This window comes from Natrix helvetica, assembly GCF_964273705.1.
Source record: "Natrix helvetica genome assembly, chromosome: 6".
NCBI classification, from domain to species: Eukaryota; Metazoa; Chordata; class Lepidosauria; order Squamata; family Natricidae; genus Natrix; species Natrix helvetica.
The window spans coordinates 3,615,980-3,635,068 of NC_138553.1; the positions used below are offsets into that span (position 1 = coordinate 3,615,980).

The 19,089-nt window shown below is 46.2% G+C and overlaps 1 protein-coding gene across 2 annotated transcripts in view; it reads left to right on the plus strand.

Annotated features, from left to right (window-relative positions):
• Positions 1-321: 321 nt before the first annotated feature.
• CHCHD3 (coiled-coil-helix-coiled-coil-helix domain containing 3) overlaps positions 322-19,089 on the plus strand; it is a 184,996-nt gene continuing 166,228 nt past the window's right edge. The window contains exons 1-2 of one of the 2 annotated variants that reach the window (XM_081957632.1): positions 322-478; positions 8,020-8,125. In XM_081957632.1, coding sequence (XP_081813758.1) covers positions 395-478; positions 8,020-8,125 — 190 coding nt within the window. In that variant the 5' untranslated portion in view covers positions 322-394. The remainder of the gene's footprint in view (positions 479-8,019; positions 8,126-19,089) is intronic. The other variant, XM_081957633.1, reaches the window with a different exon arrangement.

Below are 19,089 nucleotides of genomic sequence, written 5' to 3' on the forward strand. Positions count from 1 at the left end.
AAACACCCGTTTCTAGCAAAGTCACCTTGGAACTGCATCCCCCAGAATGCCACGCGACGCTCCTCTTCGCGCAGGCTCTTCCACTTGCCTTGCGCCGAGGCTCTGCCTTTGCCGCGGTGCATTCCGGGAGCCGTGGTTCATTCCCCCCCCCCCCCCCCGCTTTTCCGGGAAAGTTTCCTATACAGTGCTTGGACCCAGAGAGCGGGAGAAAGAAAAGTTTCCGCCCCGCCCCCTTGGTGGGCCAGACTGTTGCCAGGGACAACGGTGCACTCACCAACCGGCGCGCGGCAGCGAGTCGCGGCGGGCCAATGGCGGGCGCCGGTGGGCGGAGCTGGAGTCTCCTTGGTGCCCCCGTGCCGCGGCCTAGTCAGTTTGACCCGGCCTCGGGCGCGCCATGGGAGGCGGTGAGAGCGTTCCCCGGAGGGTCACCTTCGAGGCGGATGAAAACGACAACATCACAGTGGTAAAGGGCATCCGGGTGAGGCTGGGGGCGACCCTCGGCTTGGGGGGGGGGCTTCCTTTTTGGGGTGGTGGGGAGGTTGGGCTCCCGCGTTACCTAGGCAACAGCATCCAATGAGAAGATGCTCCGGGGAGGGGGGAGGAGGAGAAGGGAGGGGGGAGGCTTTCTCCCTGTAGCTTTCACCTGCGGAATTCGCGGCCTCATGATAATACAAGGATGATTAATTACATTGAAATGCTGGCTTTTCCTTTTCTGTGGGGATTACAGGTAGTCCTCAAATGATTAAAAAAAAAGAGGTTGAGACTTTGGGGAAAAAAGTGCAGAGATGATCAAAGGCCTGGAGGCTAAAACATACGAAGAACGGCTGCAGGATTCGGGTTTAGCTAATCTAGAGAAAAGAAGGACTAGAAGGCGACATGAGAGCAGCATTCCAGTATTTAAGGGGCTGCCACAAAGAGGAGGGGATCAACTTATTTCCCAAAGCACCTGAGGGCAGGACAAGAAAAAAATGGATGGAAACTAATCAAGGAGAGAAACAATTAACAATTAACCAGTGGAACAGCTTGCCACCAGAAGTTGTGGGTGATCCATCACTGGAAGCTTTTAAGAAGAGATTGGACAGCCATTTGTCTGAAATGGTATAGGTTCTCCTGCTTGAGCAGGGGGTTGGATTAGAAGATCTCCAGGGCCCCTTCCTGCTCTATTCTTATTGACTGATTAAATACAACCAAGACTGAGCCCCAAATTTCTCTGGCTAAGGGAGTTTAAGATGGGTGATCTTCAACTCCCAGAATCCCCCAGCCAGTCTTGCTGGGTAGGGAATTCTGGGAGTTGAAGTCCACCCATCTTAAACTAGCCAAGGTTTAGAAATAGGGCCAGGTAGGCTGTCCTGAGATCATTGCTTACTTTGTGTTCCAGCTGCTTGTAACATGGTTTATATAATTTTAGTTTATTGTGGTTGCACCTTGCACAACGAAATTAAATGCGGTCTTCAGTGTACAAGGACAGTTCAGGTTGTTAAGGAATCATGTGCAGTCATTAAGCACAACATCAGGGGGTGGCTGGTTTCCTCATTGATGTGACTTATTGGAAGCTGGCGGTGAAGACCACAAGTGGTGGCGATGTATCTGTGGGAAGCTGTGACCATTGGAACGGTGTGCCAGTTGCCAAATGCCCCAGTCATGACCCTGTGATTGTGGGGACACTGCGACAGCTACATCTTCAAGGACCGGCCATAAGTCTTGTTGAGCACTGATGTAACTTCGAATGGTTGCTGAGCAAGAAGTCACTAAGTGAGGACTACCTGTATAATCAAAAGCCCCTCCCTGTCTTTCATGGTTGACAAAGCATCATGATACCCCCGGACGACAACAATCGGACCAACCACTTGGTGGGCTCTGTATTATTGCGTTACAGTGTGGTACGCTGGTTTTACCAACTGTGGACAGGAAGGCCCTACAGAGAGTGATCAATTCGGCCCAAGAAACCACTGGTTGCCCTCTGACACCCCTGGATGACATCGCCAGGTCTCGCTGCTTTAGCAGAGCAAGGAAGAGACTCAGAGAGGATCAGTGTCTCTTTGCACTTTGACCTTCGGGCAGAAGGCATCAAAGGATAGCCAGCCAAACAAAGAGGTTTAAAGATAGTTTCTATCAGACATTTAAATACAATCACAATCACTCCATGCACATGCTAGGTTTTCCCCCCCTTTTTCTTTTTTCGTTTCTGCTATAATTTTGCACCGGTGAGGTTAAAACCAATTTTGTTGTATTGAAGTACAATGACAATAAAGATTATACTTATACTTAGTACCCTGGGGTCTCTGGCCTGCTTTTGGAAGGAAGGCAGGTCTCTTATTCCTGAATGCTGGAAAGCATGTCATTGTGGTTTATAAGGTGAAGACACCATGCCATTAAATTAATGGGCATCAATTCTGGTCATTTGCATCACGGTGTTATGGCACAAAGGGCTCTAGGATGGGAATTTGTTGTATTTGTTTATTGCTTGTGAAGTTTGCAGTGGGAGCGTTTGGCAAGCCAAGATTTGGCCAAATCTTGCAGTATGGAAATCACAGTTTCTGGCTTGGCCAGGTTGAGACCTTGTTCCATCATAGCTGAATCAACTGATTACAGTTAAATCAAACCACGACTGAGGGAAGAAAGAGGGGCCGTTTGTTTGGGATGCTGTTATTTTTAATTTATAAGAAAGATTGTTCTCATACAGGCGTTCCTGCAGGAATAGGATCGACATCAGGAATTAGCAATGGAGGAGGTTTAGTCCAAGTGGATTCCGCAATATGCTGGCTGAAACTATGACTCAACATACGGTGTGAATCCAGGCATTTGCCAAACCATGTATGTAGGTCAGGGGTGTCCAAACTTGGGAACTTTAAGACTTGTGGACTTCAACTCCCAGAATTCCCCAGCCAGCATGGCTGGCTGGGGAATTCTGGGAGTTGAAGTCCACAAGTCTTAAAAGTTCCCAAGTTTGGATACCCCTGATGTAGGTGAAACATACGTTGATGTGTTTAGGATTATTTCTTCTAATTTTTACAGGTAGTCCTCGGTTTATGACCACGATTGAGCCCAACATTCCCATTGATAAGTCAGACATTTGTTAAATGAGTTTTGCTCCATTATACGACCTGCCTTGCCAGGGTTATTAAGAGAATCACTGCCGTTGTAAAATTAGTAACCTGGTTGTTAAGTGAATCTGGCTTCCTCATTGACTTTGCTTGTCAGAAGGTCCCAAAGGGGGATCATATGACCCTGGGCCACTGCAGCTGTCATTCAAAACAAGCCAGGTCTCTTCCTCCTTCCTTCCCTCCCCTTCCCCTTCCCTCCCTCTTTCTTTTTTTCTTTCCCCTTTCTTCTATCATCTATCTATCTATCTATCTATCTATCTATCTATCTATCTATCTATCTATCTATCTATCTATCTATCATCTATCTATCTATCATCTATCTATCTATCATCTATCTATCTATCTATCTATCTATCTATCTATCTATCTATCTATCTATCTATCTATCTATCTACTTTCCTTCTTTCTTTCCTTCCTTCTTTCTTTCCCTTTCTTTCTTTCTTTCTTTCTCCCTTCCCTTCTCCCTTTCTTTCTCCCTTTCTCTTCGTTCTATCTTTCTTTCTCCCTTTCTTTCTCTCTTTCTCCGTCCCTCTTTCTTTCCTCTTTCTTTCTCTCTCTCTCTTTCTTTCTTTCTTTCTTTCTCTTTCTTTCTCTCTTTCTTTCTCTCTTTTCTCTCTCTCTCTTTTCTTTCTTTCTCTCTCTCTTTTCTCTCTCTTTTCTTTCTTTCTTTCTTTCTTTCTTTCTCTCTTTCTTTCTTTTCTTTCTCTCTCTTTTCTTTCTTTCTTTCTCTCTCTTTTCTTTCTCTCTTTCTCTCTTTTCTTTCTTTCTCTCTTTTCTTTCTTTCTTTCTTTCTTTCCTTCCTTCCTTCCTTCCTCCCTCCCTCCCTCCCTCCCTCCCTCCCTCCTTTCTTTCTTTCTTTCTTTCTTTCTTTCTTTCTTTCTTTCCAGGCCTCCCTGTGTCAGGCTTTGCTACGTCTGAAGCCTGCATAGAGAGGCTTGAAAAGGGAAATGAAAGGCAGAGGATGAAACGGAGGGGGGTTGGTGTGACTCTTGAGGGGGGCTCTTCCCCCTCCCCTTTGCCTCTTTACTTCTCCTTTTTTTCCCTCTTAAGAATCCACCAACTCTTTCTTGCCTCCCCCCCCACCATCCCTTTGGTAGTTCCCCTGTAAACAAGGATTCCTCTCTTCTCATGATATGCTGTGCTCCTCCTTGAAGTCCCCCTCCCCCCCCTTCTTTAGTAACAAAACATGTATGGAGCTGAAAGATAAGAGTACCTGACTCCCCGTTGCTGCTGAATATTCATTTTCCACCATGTAGTCTGGAAACCCTCACATGCCAAGTGCTGGAATCAACGTTATTTCTGCTCTGGGGGCAGGAACTTGGCTAACGTTTAGCCAGTTTGGAAATCGTGGTTAAGGTACCAGGTTAGAAAGTGGGAGACTGTGAATTCAAGTTCCGCTTAGCCAGCTGGGTGACTTTGGACCAATCACCAGGAGACAGTGAATTCTAGTTTTGTCTTCTGTATGAAAACCAGCTTGGTGACTTTAGGGCCAATTACCGGGAGACAGTGAGTTCTAGTCCCACCTCAGGCATTAAAGCCAGCTTGGTGACTTTGGGTCAGTTTTACCGGGAGATAGTGAGTTCTAGTCTCGCCTTAGGTATGAAAGTCAGCTGGGTGACTTTGGGCCAGTCTCCCTCTTAGCCCAACCTACCTCACAGGGACGTTGTTATAGGGAAAATCGGAGGATGAAGGTTTTGTTGGCTCTCTTCAGTGCCTTCAGTTATTTATAAAAACAATAAAGCTGGGATACAAATAAATAAAATAAAACTCGGCTGGAGCCCTTTTTTCAGCAGCACCTCAATTTTAATGCTGCAATTGGAGTCCTGTATTCTAATCATGGGCATGTGGAGGATTGCAGCCTTCCGCAGATACTCCTCAACTTACGGCCACAATTCAGCTCAAAATTTCTGTTGTTAACTGAAACATTTGTTAGGTGAGTTTTGCCCCATTGTACGACTTTCCTTGCCACGGTTGTTAAGTGAGCCACTGCAGTTGATAAGTTAGTAACCAGGTTGTTCCATGAATCAAGGCCCCTCCATTGACTTTGGCTTGTCGGAAGGTCGCAAAAGTGGGTCACATGACTTTGGGACACTGCAACCGTCATAAATATGAGTCAGTGGCCAAGCTAGTCTGAATTTTGATTACGCGATCCCAGGGCTGCCCCAATGGTCGTAAGGGCGCAAAACAGTCCTAAGTCCCTTTTTCTCAGTGCCGTTGTAACTTTGAACGGTCACTAAACGAACGCTTGTAAGTTGAGGACTACCTGTATTGGGTGGGCCGTGTATGCACTTCCCTAGTAGTATTTTGTTTGCGTATTTGGCCCTGGAAGACTTTCTCCCACGATTTGGGGGGAAATCCCCCCTCCCCCCAAATAAGGATGGAATTTCTTTTTCTTCAGTGCTTCTGAAAATAAGTGGCTCTTTTAACTCCTGGATTTCCGCCAACGGCCTGTGGAACTGGTGGCAGATTCAGACAGTGAGAAGGTTGGGGAGGAACATGGGCCAGTCCTGGAGTCTGGGGAAGGCTCGGATGAGGGCTCTGCGTCGGAAGCAGAGAGGGGGCCAGGGCCATCCGACAGTTATCAGCTGCCTTCGGAGTTGGAGATCATTGGGGCAGAAGAACAGCTGGAGCCTGTTGCAGATGTGCGCATGCGCAGAGCTGTCAGGAGAAGGAAACAGCTAAGGAACAAGGGTCAACTCAGAAGTAAAGGGACAATTGGATGCTGAATGACCCCTCCCAGAGGGAATAAAGAGGAGTGAAAGGGGAATGGAGTTTGCAGGAGACAATTACCGTATTTTTCGGAGTATAAGACGCACCGGAGTATAAGACACACCCAGGTTTTGAAGAGGCATTTTTTTTTAAAAAAAGTAGGTAGGTAGATAGAGGGATGGAGAGGGTGAGAAAGAGAGAGAAATACAGTAGGTAGGTAGGGAGTGAGAGAGAGTGTAGTTAGATAGGTAGATAAAGGGATAGAGAGATGATAGATAGATAGATAGATAGATAGATAGATAGATAGATGATAGAGAAATACAATAGGTAGGCGGGTAGGGAGACAGAGTGTAGGTAGGTAGGGAGAGGGATAGAGAGAGAGAAATATGGAAAGAGATAGAGAGAGAAATACAGTAGATAGGTAGGGAGAGAGAGAGAGGGTAGGTAGCTTGGTAGGTAGAGGGATAGAGAGAGAAAAATAGAAATACAGTAGATAGGTGGGGGGAGAGGGAGATAGTAGGTAGGTTGGTAGATAGGTAGATAGAGGAGAGAGAGAGAGAAATACAGTAGGTAGGTAGGGAGAAAGAGAGAGAGTAGGTAGGTAGGGAGGTAGATGTTTCCAGGTGTATTTATCCATGTGCTGGAGAAGGAAATAGCTGAACAACCTGTAGCACTTAAAACTTTGTTTCTGCTGGGACAGCACTTGATCAATGTAATTCTTATCAACCACTCTCACTAAACAGCTTTCCCAAAGGGGGAAAAAAGTTTTTGCACTCTGCAAACGGCAGCAAAACGGCCCGTTTTTTGCGAAAACGGGCCCATTTTTTTATTTAAAAAGTATGAATAGCCTTGGGGGAGCTTGCAGAGTGCTCCTCAGGGGTCTGGGGGGGGCAAAAACGAGCAAAAAATGGCGTGTTTTTTGCTCATTTCTGCCCTCCCCAGCCCCCAGGAGCTGTCTGAAAGCCTCCATATGGCTATGCACGGCCATTTTGGTGAAGGGGAGGGGCTTCAGGAGGCAAAAAATGCTATATTCGATGTATAAGACGCACCCGGATTTTCAGCCTCTTTTTAGAGGAAAAAAGGTGCGTCTTATACTCTAAAAAATACGGTAGTTCAATTCATTAGGGTGAAGATCTGTTCCTGACAGTTAAATCTGTTCCAAGATTTAACTCAAGATTTATATCATAACATTTCTTCAAGCCTTTGCGGACATCAGCGAGGCAGAAGAACAGGGGCGGCCTGTTCCCAGTGCACGTATGCGCAGAGCTGCCAGAAGGCAAGAACAGTTAAGACAAAAGGGGCGACTCAGGAGTAAGGCTTGGAGATGATTGCCCCTCACATAAGACAAAAAGGAGGAGCAAAGGCACATGGGCCTTTTCAAGAAGCAACTTTGTTCGTTCTGGTTGGTTTAAAGTCTGAAGCTCCGTTTTGACTCTGTGCTCCATGGGGCCTTGCAAAGCTAATTGCCAATTAGGTCTTTGGCAGCGCCTCAAGGGAGATAAAGATGGGTGCTTATCAGCCTTTTCCCGAAAGACTTTGGCAGACTTCTGTCGGACTCTTTACAAACTATTTGTGACTCATTATGGGCTGTGAATGAAAATAATTCACAGCCGTTGAAATAAAAAGAGAGTTTGGGGGACTAAACATGTTGTTTTTACTGTCTCAGGAACATATGCTTCTATGTTTCTTGGAAGAAAAATGCCCAATCTCCCCTACCTCTCCGTGGGAAAAAAGCCAGAGCAAATATTATCCTTGCCAGTGGCATTATTGGGCTACCTCCTGTGGCTGTTGGCTGTGGAAGAACGATGGATTTTAAAACTTTGGCGGCCAAGTGATTGCCAGCTTCTATCCCTAGTCCCATTTTAGACTCAGAAAATTTCTTATCCTGTTCTCCGTTTTAAAATGCTATTTTATTTGAAAGGCGAAAAGGCTAGCCAAGGCTGAAGGATGCATTTAGCCTGGGAAAATCGCCTCTAATACATTTCCATTTACCTGCTGGCAGCTTAAAAAATACATTATAAGATTTTTAAACGCCTCTCCAGATATGTCTTTTTTGGGCCAAAGCTATTTTAGGGCTTAAGAGCTCAAATGAAAGGTAAGGAGACCTTGTACCTCAAGCTTCATACAAGGGGTAGCGTGGGAATTATATATGTTCTGGGGACACAGTTGAAGAAAAAACCAAACTCTTGGTGTGTGTTATTTTCAGCTCTCCGAAAATGTCATCGAGCGGATGAAAGAGCCGTCTTCTCCCGGCGGAAAGACTCCGAAGAAATTGGGATCTAGCAGTCATACCTCCATCGGTGGAGCTGCAGGTACATCTGTGTTTTTCAGGACAAGATGTGGTCCTTTCTACGTAAATTCGGAAATTATTTTTGTTCAATCGATTAATCCAGGTTGTCCTTGATTTACAGCCGTTCCTTTAGTGACTGTTTGAAGTTACATTGGCGCTAAAAAAAGCGACTTCTTACTGTTTTCCCCACTCGTGACTCTTGTGGCATCCCCACAGGGTGAAAAATCAGCCGCTGTGGCAAGAAAGGTTGTAAAATGGGGCGAAACTCACTTCACAACTGTCTTGCTTGGTGATAGAAATGTTGGGCTCAATTTTGGTCATGAGTTGAGGACTAGCTGTGAAACATTTGGTTTTATTTAAAACAATCTGAGAACTACTCCTCCTGGCCTATAACTGATTCTCTCAATTTCTCTCTCTCTCTTTCTCTCTCTCTCTCTCTCTGTCTCTCTCTCTCTCTGTCTCTCTGTCTCTCTTTGTCTCTTTCTGTCTCTCTGTCTCTATCTCTCGCTTTCTCTGTGTCTGTCTCTCTCTGTCTCTGTCTTATTCTCTCTGTCTCTTTTTCTATCTGTCTCTCTGTCTCTCTCTCTCTCTCTGTGTTTCTCTGTCTGTCTGTCTCTGTCTCTCTCTCTCTCTCTGTCACACACACACACATACACACATACACACTGTGAGGTGTTTAATCATTGTATGAAGCAGTTATGTGATCTGCTTGGATTTGGCCAAACATGTTGTGTGAACCCATCTCTTTGTGGATTAATTCAAAAGATGGTGAGTCAACTAACTGTTATTTAGCCAATGCTGTCCAGGGCTAAATGACCAACTCCTGTCACATCATAAATTCATCACCCCGGGTTCTGTTTCAGTATTTTTAAACAAATTTAGGCCTACAAATAGGTGAAGAGTCCATCTGGATTATGGACAAATGAGGAAGACCAAGGGTGCTGGTTCAGGGACAGTCCTTCAGGGTGATCCCTTCTGCCTTTATTATAAGGTTACATTAAGAGAATCTCGCAAGTATTTCTTTTTCTTCCCTTCTTATGACTCTTTCCAGAAAGCTTCCCATATTTCTGGAGATAATGAACCTTTGCCCTCTCGTTGTCCATCCTGTGGGTGTCCCAAGGTCATCCTCGCCTCCCCTTGTGCTGACGGGCAGGCGCGTCTGTCACATTCCCAGCGAAGGTGGGGCGGGCAGCCCTGGCACTGGACAAAGCAGAGAGATTTATTTTTAAGCTCTCTTTGCAGGCCTCCCTAAGTGAGACGTGGCAAATTCTCAACACATTTTTCTCAGCTCCCAAGGAGGATGTTGGGTCTGATCCACAACGATCTGGCACATAATGTGCCGGACCTGTAGATTTGGAGCCACAGAAACTCAAGTCACAAAACGTGCTTGGCAAAACTTCTTAGTTTATTCACATCCATTTGTGGGTCGCCTCCTTATTGACGTTGGAAGTCGCTCCACTTCTTTAAAGCTTCCCAATTCTTTGAGTAATGTAAGATGTACTAAAATCATTCACTGGCATAAGAACTTCGAAGTATCGTATTTTTCAGAGTATAAGATGCCCCCCCCCCAAAAAAAAGAGGGTGAAAATGTGGATATGTCTTATACACCGAATGTTGCCCCGCCCACCCGCCAGCCCCCACCCTTTGGCCTCTGCCTCCCAGCAATTTGCTTCCTTGCAGCAAACAGCGAACAGCCTGTTTCAGCTTCAGCACAGCCTGATTAGCACAAGCAGCTGATTGTTGGTTGGATTGGCCTCCTGACCATCAGCTGTTTCAGGCTGTAAGGATTGCCATTGCCTATTGCCGCCTCCGCGCGCCCCATTTTCATGCTCCGCATCCCATTTTTGGCCTCCGCGCGCCTCATTTTCCGCCCATTCTGATTCCCTGCCGCCTGGAACAGGCTGAAAATGGGGCGTGCAGAGACTGAAAACGGGACGTGGAGGCCAAAAGCTCGGAGGCGGCAATAGGCAATGGCAATCCCTGCAGCCTGAAACAGCTGATCGTCAGAGGCCGATCCAACTGACACTCAGCTGCTTGTGCTAATCAGGCTGTGCTGAAGCTAAAACTGAAACAGGCTGTTTGCTGATAGGAGGCCAATTGCTGGGAGGCAGGGGCAAATTCCTTTTTTCTTGTTTTCCTCCCCAAAAGCTCGGTGCGTCTTATACTTTGGAGCGTCTTATACTCTGAAAATACGGTATGTGATTCTTTTCCTAGGGCTAGAACAAAAAAATAGATGATAGGTATTTTCATTTCAGGTCTCCCCAGCTGATTTTTCTAACCTTGTTTTCTTAGAGGGTTCGTGGAAAAATTGTCTTGATGACTGTCTTCACTTTGTCAAAGCCACAGGGCTTTTTCTCCTGGGTTTACTACCGATTAATCCAGGGGTGTCCAAACTTGGGAACTTTAAGACTTGTGGACTTCAACTCCTAGAATTCTAGGAGTTGAAGTCCACAAGTCTTAAAGTTCCCAAGTTTGGACACCCCTGGATTAAGCAGTATGTCCAGCATAGTTATCATTTCCGAAATTTTGTTCTATTCTGCTTCTGGATTGGATCAGTGTGTGTTTATTTCCTTGCAATTCTTTTGTCTTGATGAGATCAGCTACAGGAGTCCTCGCATTTACAACCATTCGTTTAGTGACCGAAATTACAGCGGCACTGAAAAAAGTGACTTGCGACCGATTTTCACACTTAACGACCGTTTCAAAATTTGGACGCTCGGCATCTGACTCATATTTACGACTGATGCACTGTCCCCGGGGTCACCTGTTCCCCTTTTGCGACCTTCTGACAAGCAAAGTCAGTGGGGAAGCCAGATTCACTTAACAGCCAGGCTGCTGTCTTAACCACCGCAGGGGATTCGCTTGATGACTGTGGCAAGGAAGCTTGTAAAATTCACTTGGAACAACATCTGACTTAGCCATGGAAGTTGGTCATAAACGTGGAAGTGTTTGTGGGGGTATTTGGGGTGGTTTGAGCTGCCAGCTGCCCGTGTAGCCTCTGTGCCATGCCCTCCGTGTCATCATTGAAAACGTGTCCTGAAAAGGCTAAAAGAAGCGATTTCTTCAGGAATTATGGCAAGGACGGGGAAACCAAGCTAACAATAGAATTGTTATCGTTGATATATCATAACTACCACACTTCACCTACCTATGGTGTTTTAATTACCTAGCCATTGTATCCGAGATGAAGATTTAATACACTCATGCAAAGCTCGTAACGTTGAGATCAGTGATCTATGAAACACCCAGGGGTGTTTATTGCTGGGGGGGGGGAGGGGGGATAGGAAATAGAGTCCTTCTGATATGAAAAGCCATATTAATTTTAGTTTCTTGAAGAGTGGGTGACGGGAAGGAATCTAGATAGCACAGAAAGAAGATAAGCTGAATATTGCTTGCCAACGGTTCGGTCTGGGGAGAAGTTCGACTTACAAACGGTTTGCGGCTTACCAACTCTGCATGCCAATTGGAGGGAAACCTGGCTGCCTTCAGGAAGAGACCCGTGTCCCTCCTGGTTGGTACTGGCATCCTGGGAAGTGACACGAGGCTGGCTACTGGGCCTGGTGAACGCCTCTTTGAGCGAGGGGCCCTTTCCTGCCGCCTTGAAAGAGGCGGTGGTGAGGCCCTTACTCAAGAGGCCTTCCCTTGACCCGATGGAGCTAGCTAATTATCGTCCAGTCTCCAACCTTCCCTTTTTGGCGAAGGTTGTAGAGAATGTGGTGGCGCAGCAATTTCCACGACACCTTGAGGAATCCGAATATCTAGACCCACGCCAGTCCGGCTTCCGGCCCGGACACAGCACGGAGACGGCCTTGGTCGCGTTGGTCGATGATCTCTGGAGGGCCAGAGATAGGGGTTGTTCCTCTATCCTGGTCCTATTAGATCTCTCAGCGGCTTTTGATACCATCGACCATGGTATCCTATTGCGCCGGCTGGGGGGGATGGGAGTTGGAGGCACCGTTTTGCGGTGGTTCGGCTTCTACCTCTCCGAGCGGACCCAATGTGTGTTGGCAGGGGGGCAGAGGTCGACTCTGAGGCCACTCACTTGTGGGGTGCCTCAGGGGTCGGTCCTCTCGCCCCTTCTGTTCAACGCATATGTGAAGCCGCTGGGGGAGATCATCCGTGGTTTTGGGGTGGAGTATCATCTGTATGCTGACGATACGCAGCTGTACATTTCCACCCCAGACCACCCCAGCGAGGCTGTCGAGGTGATGACCCGGTGTTTGGAAGCCGTCGGGGTCTGGATGGGGGACAACAGACTCAAGCTCAACCCCTCCAAGACTGAGTGGCTGTGGCTACTGGCACCCCGGTTCAGTCAGTTGATTCCATCGCTGACCATAGGGGGCGAGCAATTGCCCCCTGTGGAACGGGCGCGCAATTTGGGCGTCCTCCTAGATGCCCGGCTGGCAATGGATGACCATGTGGCAGCCGTGGCAAGGGGGCGTTCCGCCAGGTTCGCCTGGTGCGCCAATTGCGCCCCCTACTGGACCGGGATGCCCTACGCACGGTCACTCATGCACTGGTGACGTCTCGGCTGGACTACTGCAATGCCCTCTACATGGGGCTTCCCTTGGGACGCGCTCGAAGACTGCAGCTAGTCCAGAACGCAGCTGCGCGGGCTATTTTTGGGAGTACTAGATACTCCCACGTAACACCGCTCCTGCGCAAGCTGCACTGGCTGCCTGTGGTCTTTCGGGTGCGTTTCAAGGTGTTAATCACCATCTTTAAAGCGCTCCATGGCTCAGGACCTAGGTACTTGCGGGATCGCATCCTACCACACACTTCCCTGCGACTGATTCGCTCTCACAGGGAGGGGCTCCTCCGGGTGCCGTCCACTAGGCAGTGCCAACGGGCGACACCTAGGAGTAGAGCCTTCTCTGTGATGGGCCCAACCCTCTGGAATGACCTCCCCCCCCGATATCAGAACCACCACAGACTTTCTCTCCTTTCGACGAAAACTGAAGACTCACCTGTTCCGTTTAGCCGGCCTGGACCATTCATAACCTTATTATACCTCTTGGCAGATATATTTTAACTGGGTAATTTTAATTGGGTATTTTTTACGATTGTTTATATACTGTTTTTTATCTGCTTTACCTGTACAGTGTTGTATTGCCTCCTCTTCTATGTTTTTATGTTTCCATGTTTGTAGTCTATTTTATCTATTTCATTTGACTGTACATCGCCCCGAGTCCCTTTGGGGAGAGGGGGCAGTATAAAAATCGAAATAAAAGGTAAAGGTAAAGGTAAAGAGAGAAATGAACTGAAATCACAAATAAACATCAGCCGGTAGATTAGGGCATGGAGAGATTTAATTTTACAGGTAGTCCTCGACATATGACCAAAGTGGTGCCTGCCTATTATGTCATAATGGTCACAAAACGGGTTGATCATAAGACCCACTCTATTCTATTCTATTCTATTCTATTCTATTCTATTCTATTCTATTCTATTCTATTCTCTCATATTCTATTCCTATCCCATCCCATCCTATTCCATCCCATTCCTATTCTCTATTCTGTATCCTATCTTCTATTCTATTCCTATTCCTATTTCATCCCATCCCATTCTCTATTCTGTATCCTATCTTCTATTCCTATTCCTATTCCATCGCATCCCATCTCATCCCATTCTCTATTCTGTATCCTATATTCTATTCTATTCTATTCTATTCTATTCTATTCTATTCTATTCTATTCTACTATTCTTCCAAATATGCAACAAATCTGCAAAAAAAGTCATCAAATGGGGCAAAACCCACTTAACGAAAGTCTCCCTTAAAACCCTAAATTTTGGGCTCAATTCCGTTGCTCAGCGAAACATTCGCTAAATGAGTTTTGCCCCGTTTTCCTACCTTTCTTGCCACAGTTATGAAGTGGATCCCAGCAGTTATGTTAGTAACCCGGTTGCTAAGTGAATCCTGCTTCCCCATTGACTTGGCTGGTCCAGAAGGTCGCAAAAGGAGATCCCAGGACACCCGTCATAAGTACATGCCAGTTGCCAAGCTTCCTGAATTTTCGATCACGTGATCTCGGGGATGCTGCAGAGATCGCCACTGTAAAAATACAGCCCTAAGTCACATTTTCCAACACCGTAGCAACTTTGAAGGGTTGCTAAGCGAAGGGTTGTAAGCCGAGGACTTACCTGTACAGACAAGCGTACCTGAATAGCGCCAACCTTCAGAATTACAGTTACAGCATCTCAAGGTAGCCGCCTCCTAATAAGGCTTTTAATATTCAAGGAAGCAAGGCTGCTACAAGGCAGCTCAGTTGCCATAGTTTCAAAGTGCTGGTTTTTCATTTAAGGGGGCGGGATGGGTGAGAAATAGCATATTATTAAAATAAATGTTGTTTTCATATAATAATGTAATAAACCACCTCTCCGCTGATCCTTTCCCAACGTCTTTTCCTGGCATGGGATTTGTAGGTGCAGAGGGCAGGGGCGCGCCAAAATTGCATCGTTGTTTTTCTTTTTCCTTTTTAAATTAAATTATTTAAATTAAAGAGTGCAGAGAAGAGCAACCAAGAGGATTAGGGGACTGGAGGCTAAAACATATGAAGAACGGTTGCAGGAACTGGGTAGGTCTAGTTTAATAGAAAGAAGGACTAGAGGAGACATGATAGCAGTCTTCCAATATCTCAGGGGTTGCCACAAAGAAGAGGGAGTCAAACTATTCTCCAAGGCACCTGAGGGTAGAACAAGAAGCAATGGGTGGAAACTAATCAAGGAGAGAAGCAACTTAGAACTGAGGAGAAATTTCCTGACAGAGAGAACAATTAATCAGTGGAACAGAAGTTGCCTCCAGAAGTTGTGAATGCCCCAACACTGGAAGTCTTTAAGAAGATGTTGGACAGCCATCTGTCTGGAACTTAACCTCCTCGAAGACACTGTTTTTTTTTCCTGTTCTTGTCCTTTTGTAAGATGTCTTGCATCTCGTGACTGGGTGCCACTATTGTAAGTGTGAAGAACGCTCCTCAGATACTTTTTCCCCAGTGTGGCTGTAATTTTGAACGATCACTAAATGAATAGTTGGAGACTTATTTCAAATTTATAGGAAGAAAGTTAGATAGGAAATACACACCCAACATGAGCGACGGAGAACAGACTTTCTAAGTGACATCTTGATTAGCATAGAATAGAGAATAGAAAATAATTAGAAGAGAAGAGAGAATAGAAAATAATTAGGATAGGATAAGAAATAAAATAGTAATAGAATAAGGAATGGAGTGGAATGAAATGAAATGCAGAATAGAAAAGAATGGAATAGGAATAGAGGAGAGGGAAATAACAGAGTTGGAAGGGACCTTGGAGGTCTTCTAGTCCAACCCCCTGCTTAGGCAGGAAACCTTATACCACTTCAGACAAATGATTATCCAACCTCTTCTTAAAAACTTCCAGTGTTATAGCTGGGTAGCTATATATCCACATTAGCTTTGCTTGCTCTTACAGGTAGTCCTCGACTTACGACCGCAAGTGAGCCCAGAATTTATGTCGCTAAATGAGATAGTTGTTAAGGGATAGAGGACCCCCATTTTACGACTTTTCTTGCTGCGTTTGTTAAGTGAATCACCGCAGCTGTTAAATTAGCAACACGGTTATTAAGTGAATTTAGATTCCCAAATTTGACTTTGCTCATCAGAAGGTCGCTAAAGGGGATCGCGTGACCCCGGGGGGAACGGGACACAGCGACCGTCATAAACATGAGTCGGTCAACCAGCATCCGAATGTCAATCCTGTAGCCACGGAGATGCCGCAACGGTCGTAAGGGTGAAAAACGGTTCCTAACTCCCTTTTTTCCCCAGTGATGTTGACCAAATGGTAACTTCGAACGGTCTCTAAACGAACTGTCGTAAGTCAGGGACTGCCTGTGTTTTCTTCTCGAGCCAACACTTGCTTCGAAGCGCTGTTTTTGTTTGTGACATAAGCAGTTCTGTACAGCATATTCTGAGCATCCCCCGGTCTCGGGTGGATTATTTAAAATTAAATTTCACACTCTCTGACCTCTCTTGGAAATTCTCTCTTTTGGGTTTTTTTTTCTGAACACGAATGCATACTATATAGATTTTTCTTCCAGTTACGTGCAGCTGACAGGTAAAAGCAAGTGTGTTTGCATGCATTTATGAGTGTAGGAGTCAGGCCTGCGGCCATCTTTTCCTTTGGATCTTTGGCCTGCCACGCTTGCTATTATTCTGCTAGGCATTTTCTATGGTGGGAAAGTGGGAGGGGATTGTACAGAGTGAGATGCTATGTAGCCATAACAGAATTCTTTCTAGAAAGCCAAGGTCATCCTTTGTCTCTGCACCTCTGCACCTGACCGGAATTGGATGGGTGGAAGCTGCCAGCATGGCAGTGGGAGATTGGACCATGGGATGGACTTGTGGGGTGTGGGGGGCAAGATCATGAACTTTCAACTGGGTGGGGAAAACCAGGAAGCTTTCAGATTCGGGTTTTCCAATTAAAATAAATAAAAGATTTGACGCCAAAGTACATTTGAAGTGGATGTTCGCTTTTCCGTATTGAAGATCCTTTTGACCAAATCCTGATTTGAAGCAAAGGACATTCTTTTCAAATATCACTGCCGTCTGGGAATTTGCAGGAACTCACATTTACCTGATTTCCACCAGGCGTTGCTAGAGCAAAGTATCACCTAGTGTTTAAGGCACCAGGTTTGAATTCTGGAAACTGGTTGAGTTTCTGACTTGGTCATGAAAGCCGGCTGGGTGACTTTGGGCCAATCACCAGGAGACTGTGAGTTCTAGTTCCTCCTTAGGCATGAAAATCAGCTGGGTGACTTTGGGCCAATCACCGGGAGACAGTGAATTCTAGTCCTCCTTAGCCATGAAAGTCGGTTGGGTGTCTTTGGACTAATCACCAGGAGACTGGGAGTTCTAGATAGGATGGATGGATAAGAGGGAAGAATGGATAGAATAGATGGATATGCTGCATGAAAGGATGGATAGATAGATGGATATGCTGCATGGAAGGATGGATAGATAGATGGATATGCTGGATGGATGGAAGAAGAGATGGATATGGAAGGATAGATATGGATGGAGGGATGGATGGACGGAGGGAGGGAGGGAGGAATGTATAGATGTGATGGAAGGAGGATGGATAAATATGGAAGGATGGATAGGGAGGGAGGAAGAGAGAGGGAGAGGCAGGCTGCTGGCATTTAAAAGCTCAGATCCTGAGTACGTAAGATGCCATCCCTCTCGTTAAAAATCTATCGATTGAGATCTCTTATGAAGACAGCCCTGCTCTTCTCAATAGCTCTCCCATCTGCGCAGTCCAAGGGAGAAACATTTTTCTAGGCTGCTTCCAAGCGAAGGAAAGGTCTCCCTCGGCCTCTGCTCTTAGCATTTAGAGGGCCTCCCAAGGGCTTTTAGTTATTGAATGATTTGAATACACCTAATACCTAGTACTAGAGGTGGCACCCACAGCCCGCTTTGTGGGCACACATGCAGTCGCCAGCTGCTCTACTGGTTTGTGGTGCCAGTCAGCTGGTCTTTGTGGTTGCCAGAATGCTGAAAAATGACCGGAAAATGGCCAAAAACCAGACCATTGTTAGGTCTTTTCTGGGTTGTTTTTTGGGCCGGAAACTGGCCTGAAAACAGCCCAACAACAGCCTGAAAAAGCCCTCCAAAACAGCCTGAAAAAGGCCTGAAAACAGCTCAAAACACCCAGAAAACTGCCTGAAAACAACCCCAAAACAGCCTGAAAATGGTCTGAAAACAGCCAAAAACGGCCTGAAAACAGCCCGAAAAGCAGCCTAAAAAACTGCCAAAAAACAGGCATGCATATGCACCGGCCAGCTGGTCTTTGGGTTTCCAGTGTGCAGCGCATGCATGCGTTTCCCGGTTTGGGCCCTCGGTCCCGAAAAGGTTCACATCACTCTCCTAGTACATAATCTCTCTTTTTTTTAACGCTTGTCTAAAGCAGAAATTCCCACCGTTCGTTTTCCTCTGCATGTAGAGCGACCAGGTTCATCCCTCATGCTAAATCCCGGTTTGTTTTAACGACGGTTTCCGAATGAACTAGAGCCACCCGTTCAGGCAAAACACGGCTTGCAAACCACGACCGGAGTTCACACACACACACACACACACACGGAGTTCCATCAAGCCGAAAGGAAGCAAAACGCCACGGTGTCGGAAACCCTGTGGGAGCATTCGCTCTCTTTAATGGCCAACTCCAACCACGAACGTCAGCAGGCTGGGATCCAAAACACGTCCGTTGCGACCCGGGGAAATAAATATCGGCTTGCTCAGAATCCCCCCGAGCTTGCAGAAGTCCAAAAAAAAAAAGTTATTATTTATTATTTTGGTTTATTACCGCTCTTCCTTGAAGAGGGCTTGGGGGAACAACTTCCTTTTTAGTTGGACCTCAGGGAGCCGTTCTTTTTCCAAAGATCTCGGAGAAGGACTGGGTAATGTTCAGTAACCAAAGAGTAATGGTTTTCTCCTGGAAAAGGGAGAGAAAAATGGGAAAATCTACGCTGCGGGGAATCAGAGTGGAGAGAAAAACAACCACTGCATAGCTAGTTAGAGCTTTGAGCGCAAGGCTAGGAGTCGAAGTCACTCTGCAACACTTCCTTGGACTACGTGGTTTTAACGTGTGTGTGTCATCAGACACTTTGGGTTAATTATCTTCACGGTCCTGGTAACTTGCCAGTGGAGAAAGCTGGTGTTTTCTTTAACCCCGTCCTGCATTTGGAAGGCTGAGTTAAAAAGGCCCCTGTCCCTTTTAAATGCTCAGTGCTAACTAGAGCAAAAAAAACGGCGGTGTTTTATAATCCTTGCTCCTCATGAGATGAGCTTTCTGGGCCAACTTTTGAAAAATAGGAAACTAAGAAAAGGAAAATTGAACAGGAAAAAAACCAAAGCCACAAATAGAGATTAGGTCAGTGAGGGCTAACCTTTTTGGTGCTGAGTGCACATGCCCACTCACCCACCCATAAAGCAATGTATGTGCCCCTGCACCTCCCAC